Source organism: Dermacentor andersoni, chromosome 1 (assembly GCF_023375885.2).
Source record: "Dermacentor andersoni chromosome 1, qqDerAnde1_hic_scaffold, whole genome shotgun sequence".
In the NCBI taxonomy this organism is placed as follows: Eukaryota; Metazoa; Arthropoda; class Arachnida; order Ixodida; family Ixodidae; genus Dermacentor; species Dermacentor andersoni.
In genome coordinates, this window is record NC_092814.1 from 68,301,275 (window position 1) to 68,313,180 (window position 11,906).

Genomic DNA, 11,906 nt, shown 5'->3' on the forward strand with positions numbered 1-11,906 from the left:
AGCAAGGACCAGCGAACTCGGCGATTAAAATTAAACAAAATTAAATTATGGGGTTTTACGTGCCAAAACCACTTTCTGATTATGAGGCACGCCGTAGTGGAGGACTCCGGAAATTTCGACCACCTGGGGTTCTTTAACGTGCACATAAATCTAAGTACACGGGTGTTTTCGCATTTCGCCCCCATCGAAATGCGGCCGCCGTGGCCAACTCGGCGATTGGCTGCGCATAATATTATTGTCACTCAGTGCAAAACTGCTGAAACTTTTGAGGCAGATGAGCTTCGAGGCCGATGCATTAAAAATTAAATTAGGGGGTTTGCGTGCCCCCATCGAAATGTGACCGCCGTGGCCGGGATTTTGATCCCGTGACCTCGTGCTTAGCAGCGCGGGCACCAAAGCCACTAAGCAACCACGCCGGGTGAGGCCGATGAATAATTGTTGCTTCAGAATGGTGTCTGCTGCCTTGCTGGCTTATTGACCATACTGCATAGTACTTCTTTGCACTATGCCGTTCGAGCACCCATATGCTCGAATAAAAAACAAACAAACGAATAAATTAAGCAAACGGTAACAGAGAGAGAGAGAGAGAGAGAGTTTATTCAAACAAACAATTTATACTAAATCTTGACGTTCTAGTCTGCAAAGCACTGTGGGACGCAAGGTGAGCAGTGTGTTCAAAGGGGCTGGTTGGTTCATCTTTAGGATAAAACTCGCTCGTCCTTTGTCGCGCTCAACTCTATAATGCTCACTCACACTTATAGGAGTTGGTGGTGCGTCTTGATCAATGCATGTTTCAAGATTCGCGAGCGCGCGTCTGCTTCAGCTTACCCCATTGTTTCTACGTACAAACTATCACGAGATTCAAGGACAAAATACGACATTTGACACCCGTTTAAAGCCGCTGCTATATATACAGGGTGTTTCAGCTAACGTTAGCCAGCGTTAAGAATATGCCGATGCACTCCGAGACGACGCGACCAAATGCATGTTGCTCCCTTTTGTGTGTTGGGTGTCACGTTATCTTTTGTATTTTGCTTAATTAAATAATTAGTCAATATTAATTAACCAACTTCTGAAGCAACGAAGTTAGGCAAAAGATTCCAATTAGAAAGTTGTAGAGTGGCTTGCAAAACAACCGATTAGACAGTTTCTAACTTTCTAGCTAATAAGTATTAGTGTTTTGCTGCTTACTGCGGATGCCCGCGAAATAAAAAAAAAATACCACGTGACATACCCGCTTGCGCGCCGTGATTGCAGCGCTCCCAAACTGTCTGCGTACAAACGAACATAGCATCTTGTAGGGCGTGCTGCCGCTTAAAAGGCGACAGGGCAGTGACGAAGGCGTTGGCTGTGCGATTTACGCCAGCAATGTGCTTCCCTCGCGGCAGTTCATGATAGCGATAAGCAGGCGCAGCGGCAGCACAGCCGGCTAACTTCTATGTTCGTTCGCGCGCGGAACGCTTGGGAACAGTGCAATCACGACGCGCAAGCGGGCATGTCACGTGTTGTTCTTTTGTATTTCGCGGGCACCCGCAGTAAGCCGAAAAACACTAATACTTAATAGATAGACAGACAGAAACTGCTTATTCGGCGTTTTGCAAACCGCTCTGCAACTTTCCAATTGGATTTTTTTACTAGCTTCGTTGCTTCAGGAGTTACTTAATTATCTTGACTAATCATCCAATTAAACAAAATACAAAACCAGCGTGACACACTACATACAAAAGTGAGCAACATGCATTTGGTCCCGTCATCTTAGAGTGCATCGGCATATTTTTAAACTCTAGCTAATGTTACTGAAACACCCTGTATATATATATATATATATATATATATATATATATATATACATTCGCTCTCTATTTAAGCAAACTGCGTGTCTTCATAATGCTTGGAGAGGAAAAAGATTTGACAAAGCAACGAACTGCGAAAATTTCGCAACGACACAAACTGTCGCGGCACTCACTCGACGCCCGTCACCGGGCTCATCGCCCGGAAAGGCACCTCTCGCGACGCGAGAGGTGGAGTCGCCCTCGCCGCTGTTCCTCTCCGAGGCAGCGCAAACACGAGGCCGCAACCCTTTGGCCCGGTCGGGGCACCGCGCGGCCGGTCGGCCAAGTGCCAAACAAACAGGACGCCCCGTCGTCGGGTCACGGTTTTCCTGCTTTTCGGGGAGACTTTCCCACCCGCGTTTTGCGGCCGTTGCGCGCGATCCGCTCGAAATGCGGCGGCGCGGCGGAAACGCGGGGGCGCAACCCTTGCCGCTGCGAGGAGCGCGGACACGCGGCGTCGGCGCCTCCGCATCTGGCGCGGCGCGCGCACCTGAGCGCGTGTCGCGCGCGTCGTCTCCATGACAAAAGCGCCGCCCGAATGCGCGCACAAAGGGGAAAGGGGTGCCGGCACAGTTCCTGCTTTTTTCAACGCGCGCGCGCCACCGACTCTCGGAAATTTTTTCGCCTAATTCTGCTTTCGGCCGTGTTGCGCGCACACGTTCGCAATGAGACCATCTCCCTCGTCCTCTGATTCCTCTTTCTTGTTTTTTTTTCTTCTTCCCCTTCTGAGTTTCACGCTGCAGGGACGCGCGCTTTGAAGGCAGCTGCGCGGCGGGCTGCGCAAACCCTCCACCCGCTCTCTCTCTTATTGCCCTGCGCCTGCGCTTCTCTTTGCTGGCGACCAAAATAGATGCTTCGGCGATTCCCAAAGTTCGCCTCTACCGATTACAAGCTTGTGGGCCAGAATGCGCGAGCTCAAGCGACTGGGGTAGGCAGGGTAGAAAAAAGAAAAAGAAAAAAAAAGTACGACGAAAAAGAAAAGCGCGACGCTGTCCGTGCAGCCTTGGTGGATGCCCGCGCATTCGGGCTCGTCATTTCTGTCCCCTTTCCTCCCGTTTTTTTGGGGTGAAAAAAGAGAAAAGCGCGCAGGGAATTCCCTTTCTGTAAAATCATCCGGGCAAATCAGCAACGAAGCGGGGAAACGCGATGGCTGTGCACCAGCGCTATAGCACAACATTTCGTACGCGCGGAACGGAGGCAACAAACAACGACAAAAGTGCTTATCTGAAAGGCTTTGCTTGCAAATAGAGGATGCGTCGAACCGAAGTTTGGCCTGACGATACCAGGGAAGCGAGAAACGGAGGACAAAAGGAAGCCCACAGATGCAAGTCAGTACTAAACACCCGCGGCATTCTGCGCAAACGGAGATGTACTCGCCCGCCGCGAAGCCTTTCATCAAGCAAACATATATCCCCGCTCTACGATGATGCATCATTCAGGATGTGGTTGGCTAAACATTGCAAAGCAGCGTATTTAATTAATATGTCTCCTTGTTTAGCTTGCGTATCTGTTCTGCTTCGATACGACGTCAGTCATGCACTGCCGATTGTTTTTCTGAGAGAACGAAAAAAACAAGAAAAAAAGCAGCGAGAAAGAGAGAGAGAGAGAGAGAGAGAGAGAGAGACTACAAGTGCTCACGCACGCAATCACGAACTCACGTATAGTAATACACATTCAGGTGAGCTGAAAGGCTGTCGCAGGAAATAGCTGTAGAAATTTGGTTCCTATATAAGCCGGAATTTTGCAATGACTAATTTCATTTTATTTATTTTCTTATCATCCGTTTCAAATGACCAATTCCGACGGCAACGGCGGCATCCGAACCTATATGGCTGAAGGTGAAAAGAGGGGAAAATTGATTGAGTCGTTGTGCAATACATGGTTATTGGAGGAAGACAGAAAGATATCGGTGGCGAACATTTCGTACACCGCCGCATGGCTCAAACGCAGCGGCAGTACATAACGCGTCGTACTTCATTGCGAAGAACGTCAGAATGGAAATTTATCGAAGCCATAGACATAGAACGGAAACCAAAAATAGCACGAAGCCTGTGAAATCTGCATAAAGTAATTTGGTTTCGACGTTCTTATGCTGTTGCTCGAATATCGGTATTCATTTTCGCGCCGATTCTCGAAAGACACACGGAACATGTAACTAGGAATGATTTAATGTGCTTCGTTCCGAGATATTTGCGCTCCTCAACCAATTCCTTTATATCCGTCATGATGGCGTCATCAGCCTCATTGCGTAAGATTTGAAAAGCCGTCGTCAGTTTTCTCGCAGTTGAAGAAGTATTTTTAGACGTACATTCTGTTAATGGGAAACATTGCTTTCAAAGGCAGTCGGGATGAACTTTATTCTAGTGTCCATAGTCCATTTATGGGCGAAGGCTAGTTTCCCGCTGCAATGCCTGTATAACGAAAAGTCGCTGTGTACCGAGGTTATTACTTTCACAAGCGAATAGTTGTTTATGCAGCGCGATGCGGAGCCACCACATCCTTTGTGTTCCCTATTGCCGCTCGCTTTGCTATGCGCGTAGAGCTGTGAGCGCGGACAAAACGCCGCGATCAGCGTTCACTGACAAGCAAAAACAAACGTGTACAAAGGGCAGCCCCCTTTGGCTTGATCCGCGATCGCCGTATAGGCTGCTGCCGCCGCACACAGGCTCGACTGCGTACCGCGGGTGTCATCGCTTCCGTATGCATATGCAAACGAACTTGTCTCTGTTTGCAACCCTTCCGGTGAAGCAAGCGAAAACAGCGGCCTCAATAATCCTGTACCGCATAGTTGGCCGTCCCCCGTACATCTGCCCTTTGTCTTGGCGCGACAGTAATCCCTAGCCGCTCAACCCTTGCTTGCTGAGCTGTGGGCCAGATGGATCGCCCCAAGACGCCCCGGGATCAGCGCTCCCGCCGCGCGAAGCAGCGGGCTTCCGTGCGGGCGCCACGCTGAGCGCGCCACGATTGTGCCTCAGGAGCGCCGGTGCTGGCGCGTGCCCTCGAGCGGCTCTTTCCGAGGCGGCGCAAGGAGGCGCAGCGGGAGATAACGGGAGATGGAGCGGGTTCGCTCTTGGGTGAGGCGTGTGCGACGTCGCGCCAAATACTGCGCTCCTTCTCTGTTCGTCAAATGAGGCGCTCATCGAGCGAATGATTCTCGCCTGCGCAGTCAAAACATCGTCTCGTGGTGAAACTTATCTCACGTTTCAGTTACTCACACACACGCACGCACGCACAGACATACAGGCATAAACATTCATGAACACAGACACATACATTCGACCATAAAAGTTAACGGGACACGGGATTTGCGAAGAGGCTGAATTGCCGCGAAAACTGGGCACATAGCCCCGCATTCAAAGTTTCAATATGTAGAAGCTTTCGCGACCTACACTGCAATCCATTACGTTATATGTGTCATGCTTAAGAGAGCAGACGTTCACATTTGCGCGGAATCCGTGTCCGCTATAGTTTTGTGACCAACTGTACATACATAGTAGGTTTGAATTAACGTAGGTAAATATATCTTTCGCCATTGAATTTGGTTGCATCGCCAGGTATGCCTTTAGCCCTGCACCGTTCTGATATTAAGCGGAGATTTTCACAAGTACAAAATGTAGTTCGTTTGGTAGAATGCTTACCGTTGAAAATGCGACCGTTGCGTTTACCCGCACCTGCAACTTGCGATGTAGTGGCTCGCTGTACGTTCGGCAATCTCACCAAGCGTCAACGACAGCGAAGAAAGGCCAGCAAAACACAGAAGCGGCAAAGTGAATGGGCGCCCAAACGACAGCCCTGATTCAGTGGCCGCATCACTTCCGCACGAGCCGCAGCAAAGAAACTCGCGCAGGGTTCACAATGCACTCGCCGATTCTCCATTAGCCGCGCGGGGAACGGGATCCATATCGCCGCGCCAAACAATACACTTGGACCATGTCACGCGTGAAGCAAAAGTCTTGCTTTTTTTGATAAAAAAAGAAAGGAGGCACGCTTATGTAGGTTAAGAGGCAAGGCGCTTCCTCGCGTTTGGAGGTCGCAGTCCAGAGGGTGCACTTACCGATTTTCCAATGCACATAAGCAGGATGGATTTTAGAGCGGAAAGCCTGAATCGCGCACGATCGGGGTTCGTTTTGCCCAGAGCTCTGCAGCTGCGGTTTATACCGTGAAACCGATGTCCCATATTTCCGACTTCGCCGAGCCATACGGCCAGCTTGCAAAAGGCATCTGCACGATCAGGCACCCGGTAACTAATTGATTCATCTTTTTTTATGTTTGAGCTGAGACGGCTTTAGAGCGGTTCCGTTAGAATTCTGACGGTTACTTAGAATTGTAAAGTACGAAAAGCCTTTATTAACTATGTATATTCTTCAGGCAAAATTGGAATGTACTTGCGACGTTGTAAAGCACGCTGCAAAATAACAGAAAAGGACGGGCAGAGCGGCTCTGAATATAGAACACAAAGAGGAGATCACTGACTCACGTTGTGAACTGAGTTTTATTGTACAGACAAATAACCAAAGGATGGAAAAAAGAAAAAGAAAACGTTGCGGGGAGAAGAAGAAATTACATTCAATAAAACAAAGACCTGACGCTCTTTAGTAAGTATTGCCGGCTGTCGTCGCTGAGACTACTGTTGCTTACACGAGCGAGAATTCTCAGACTCGTCACCATATCCATCGCTTTCATACTTCCTTTCTTTTTTTCTTTTTTTGCGTAGTCGGAACCGCCGAAGCGACCCTTTCGGGAATGTGTGTCGCGGAGAAAGCGAATCTGTGTCTCGGCGACTATAGTTCGAGAAGTGCAGAGAGCGAACGAGGGACGCAAGCTGCTCGCGATGTTGCGAGAGGAGCGGCGGCGGTGGCAGTCCTTGAGCGTGGCCGCTGCAAAGTGCACGGCAAACAGCGTCCTCCTCATCGATCGCCGCCGAGGCGCGCGTCGCGGCCATGTGCGTGTGTACACAGTGGCGTCCCCGTTTCCCCTGCACGGCGGGCTGCCAACACCCTCTAGTGTTGGGCTGCGCGCGTGGTGCGCGAGTGCCGAGCCCGGGTCGCACTCGGGCCCCTCCGTCCGTTCGCACCTGGCGGGGTCCGCGCGGAGCCGGGGGCCGCCGACGACGGCGGGGGGGGCGCGAACGGCCCTACGGAGGACCCCGCGCTCGTCTGCATATGTTTCATAGCGCGTCGACAAAAGCCGGATTACCGCATTAGCGTCCATTATACGGGGGGATAATCCTCGGCGATGCACAAGCCAGTCTGGCCCTCTCTCTGTGGGGGTCACCTCGGCGCAGGAGTGGGGCCAGACAAGGGCGTTTATTTTACGGCGCGTATAAATATTTTCCCGCGCTGTGCGAGGCGCGCCCTGACAGCCGGCGTTTTTCCGTGGCCGTGGATTAGCGCCTATATTGGCGCGCTGACTTGTGATTTCGCGCTTGAGAGCGCGCGCTGAAAGGTGCAGTCGCGACTCAAAAGTGAGATGAGGGGATAAGCGGTGACTACTGCTGCCTTTTCGATCGATGGCCGCGCTGGACGACGCGTACAAAAAAAAAGTATAAGTAGGAAAAAAAAAAGGAAGGAAAGGAACGACGATCACAACGGCAACGTGCTACGCAGTGCTACACCCCAAAAAAGATACCGCGGCATGTTCTGGCAGCGGAAGGCACGCCGCTGTGTTCCGGTATTACGCAAAGATAATCGCTAAGACTACTCTCGCTTTCGAAGGCTTTAGAGTATAACCGAAACGCTTGGACGTTACGTTGGGAGCCTACCGTCCACACTTCGCAGGTCACCAAAAGGAACGCGTGCCCAGAAGCCTAACAATCAGAGAAAGGGAAAAAAAGAAATAAAACAATCAGAAGAAGAGCATGGACGACGTCTGTTCAGTCACGCAGAAAACACAGCCACCGTACGGGTAAAACTCGAAGAGTTGCGCACTCATCTGACTCTGCCTCAGCGCGCAATGATCTGGTCAGTCCGTTCCCCACTGTTCCCACACCCGAATCTGCGGGCCGGACACTGGTGGACAACGGTCAAAAAGAAGTTGGCTCTTCGCGCACGTTAGGCCGGACAAGCCGCCCACGTGACCGAGCAATCGCTTTCCCTGGCATCATCGGCTGCCCAGTGCGCGACTCGCCATCGCGCTATGTAGGCCCTACGAGCAGTGGGACGTCGGCGTGCGAACAGCGCGGCTCGCGCAACGTGCGAACAAAACCGCTCGGGAACCGCACCTCTGGCGCTGCCGCGCACGGTAAGAGCGCTCTCGACCGAAACTCGGGGGTAAAACGCAGGAATCGGATCAAACTCGGTGCCCGAAATTCGCAGCAAGAAAAAAAAAAAAAACAGAAACGGAAAGACCATTGAATACGCAAACGAAAGACTGGGGAAAACGAAAGCAGCGGGGGCGATCTGCGATATTTTTTGAAACGAGGAGCGAAAGAGCTCTCATGGAGCCCGCGCGGCTCGCTGCGCGTCTGTGGGCCACGTGCCAGCGGCGCAGTCTCGTGGCCGGCCGGCCAGCCGTGCTCGAGCGATGCACACTGGCAAAAATAAACTTGCAAACACTGGTGGCCCTCTCCTGACGTGATGTTTGCAGTCTCAAGCACACGAATATAGCGTTTCTGAAAGGTTCCTACGCGAGGGTTTTTTATTTACTACCATGAAACGATCCATTCCACCATGTTTCCGTTCTACGAATACAGGATACAGAATACAGGAATACTCATAAGGGTTCAGAAATTGTTGTGGCGCTTGATATTCTCTTGGTGCGACATTACTTCTTGCTCAACAAAGCTGCTATCATTTCTTTCCCTTCTTTTCTCCCTGAAATACTGTGGTTAAAATGTTAAGCTCGCATCTTACGACCTTTCGAAGCCCGTGTGCTACCTTCACTATGTTGAAGCACAGTGATTTACACTCGCACATATCTCTGCTTCTAAATATTGGTGAACGTAAAAAGAGAACTCGCAGTTTTTTCCGACGTCCATGTTGCGAACTTCTCACGATACGCCCTCCAAGCGTCGCATTGCTGACAACAGTGAGGTCCACACAGGGTCATCCCATTCACTGTGCCCACCGCTGGGCTGCACGCTGTCTTGGCCGATAACAGGATTCGCGAGGACAGTGAAAAGGGTCCGCCGGAAAGATGGCAGAGTTAAGCGCGTTTGTTCCGGGGGTGCCTCATCGCTTCCGTGAAACACGGAAAGGAAAAAAAAAAAAAAAAAGGGCTCATTCTTTCTTTCTTTTCGTCTGCTTCAGCTTCTTCTTTTTCGGAGCAACCGTCCTTGTCGCGCCGCTTTCAGCATGCTGTGAAAGCTTAAGAAGAGCATCTGGCTGGGCCAACAACGATGAAAGCGTATTCAACCCGGAGCATTTCCTGGTGACAAGAATCGTGTTTGCTCCCCTAGCCGCACTGAACTATGCAACCTTCGGTATTCGCCAGTGATGCCAAAGAATGCCTGCGCGCTACCAAATGTCGAGTGTTGCCGCAAATGCCGCGATAATTCAATAACCAAAGTGAAAAGCATGAAAACTATGTACGTGAAGATTAGTTACAGGGTGAAGGAGTGCAACGTGAAGATTCGTTGTTTTGGAGAACTATTTCAGAGCCCGGTGCGTGCGTGCGTGTGTGCGTTTGCTAGCTGCGTGCGTGTGTTTCTAACGCACGTGGTCTTTCTCTTTCTTGTAATGTGCAGGCGAGAAGGAAACACCAAGAATTGAGCCCCGATCGAGGTGGATCTGCGAGCAACTGAATTTGTGAAGTGGCGCCACAATGAAACATCCAAGCCAACGAACGCATCGGACGGCTGACTTCCTGACCAAGGCCAGCTTGCGATGAATGCCAGCGAGGCTGGACCCACGCACCGCGGCGGCTGCCGCATCTGGCCGGCGCGTCATGTGATCCTGGCGATCAACGCCGCTGTACTTCTTGCGTTTTGTACATGATCGCACTGATTCCTCTATGATTCGTATAGGCGGACACTTAAATGACACGAAAAGATGCTGAACGCCAACTGCTCAGACGGGCAATGTGATAATTATTCTGACGAGAAATGCTCGGGAGAAAAAATATGAAGTGGCCGTGCTGATTTTGTTTGGTAACTGTGATCTCTGCTTTTTTTTCGTTTGTGGCCTCCTAGTAAAAACATTCATTCCGCGGTGAGTGCAGAGAGAATACTCGGGACCACTGCGTGAAATCTCTAAATACGTGTTCGAGTCGATGCCTCGTTATTGGTGATTCCACAAATCCAAAAAAAAAAAAAAAAATCAACACCGCAACCATCCTTCTTTCCGGTAACATAGGGGTGGGTGTTAGAAGGACGGTGCAGGGGTCGGCGCAGTGTATACCCGCGTGTGCTATACCATCTCCCGGCTTTCGGTGTAGCTGCTTCGCCTCTGTCAGTTGTGCTCACACGCGTCCACGTCGAACGAGGGGCCTTATTTGTGGGCGGCAGCGAAGCCCGCGCCCGGTGCTCACCTCGGGCAACGGCTCGGGCCCCCGGCTGCGACGAGCGCGTCCTCCTCCGTGAGGCTGGCGTCGCTAGACGCGCGCCAACGGCGCAGCCAGGGCTTCGGGGCCAACGGAACACTCGGCTTCGCTGCTCGCAGTTATATGCATGTACAATAGTGTATTTATATTCTGCAGCGCTCGCTCTTTCCGTTCGGGAGATATGTGTACTTCTTGGCATTACTGTTGCGTGCACCGCTGTGGGCGTCGCTCCTGTTCAGAACTGTACACTGTCGCCGCAAACGGGGCCTTGTACGCATACGCACCAACTATGTCCAGGCTCAATATTTTAACGGCACAACGGCTTCTAGCTCTAAAGACAGAAGCTAGCCGTAAGGTGACGCTGCCTCAAACCTTTGGTTTCTGAACGCGGAAGTTTGTGCACAGCGGTTGCTTCATATATATAAAACGAATTCATGAGCAAGAATTATGATAACCCGGATAAACATTTTTGTTTCTATTTCTTTTGTTCCCGTTGTTTCCTGTAGATATTGTGAATATATCTGTCTGCTCAGCTGTGTCATCGTCTTGCTTCTTGTGCTTCGCCTATTTCTTCAGATGATGCTCCACGGTCACGTATTGTATAGTCATGGTTCGCTTTGTGTCTGTCACCCAAATGCTCGTTGATATTTTCTTGGTTCATGTGGTCAAGCATTCAGGGACAGACCGCAAGCTTACCGCATTCAGAGTCTGTTTTACATGGCGCGTCTTTTGTCTTTATATTGTTTGTATGCTGGTCTGATGGGCGCAATGCTTGTTTCTGCTTAACACCACAACAATACATGTCATTTTGCTAAGTGCTATGTTTACAGAAATTATCATTGCACCTTTACCATAGGATACATTTAGTGATCTTTAGTGACCCCCCTCGTCATTTGCTTTAACACTCACCTTGATAGGACACTGTTCTCCCAGCAGATTGCATTCTCTGAAGTGCAGTTGCGGTTGTCATGAAAAAAATAATCTGTTCAGAATACTTTGTATCTGCTCTGCTCAAAGGCGACTATAGGATTTACAGCGTTAGCAAACATGTCTTAAGTAAATTTTAACAGTGTGATATATTTTTTTTTTGTGTGTGTGTGTGCGCAACAGTTAACTTCTGCTCTTAATATACGTTCTCCTGCTCGCACCTCTGAATGCGGTGCAGCGCGCTGTTTGTGTATTAATCTATCTGAGTGTGTTGTTCTCACTCTGGTGGCTGAAGCAATTCTATTCTGTGAACTGAACAACCAAGGACCGAGTCTAGTCTGGGTACTATGTGTAATGCTATAGCTGTACATGCGAAGAATTGTATAAAACGTATACATAAAAAATGCTCGCAGTTGCGTGTGTTTCATTCGTTGCGAATGTTCTGCTTTTGGTGGCCAAACTCTGAACGTCGGATTCTACAGAATGACCGACCCAGCTTGCCAGACTTCGCCATCTTCGCCATCTTCAGTATGACTGACATCGCAGCATGCGCTCCTCCGCACACTGGCTCAGGATTAATTTTCGAGAACGTTTGATTCCTAATTTTGTTGAAAGACTGTAACTTCGCAAGAACTGGTAAACATTTGTGCACTACACGAGATCGAAGTG

General features: G+C 50.2%; 1 protein-coding gene across 1 annotated transcript in view; it reads left to right on the forward strand.

Annotated features, from left to right (window-relative positions):
• The window catches only part of LOC126544238 (protein big brother-like), a 54,483-nt gene extending 42,840 nt beyond the window's left edge, over window positions 1-11,643 (forward strand). Inside the window, exon 6 of the mRNA XM_050191465.3 lies at window positions 9,517-11,643. Within this exon, the coding sequence (XP_050047422.1) occupies window positions 9,517-9,573 (57 nt within the window). The 3' untranslated portion in view covers window positions 9,574-11,643. The remainder of the gene's footprint in view (window positions 1-9,516) is intronic.
• The last annotated feature ends 263 nt before the right edge of the window (window positions 11,644-11,906 follow it).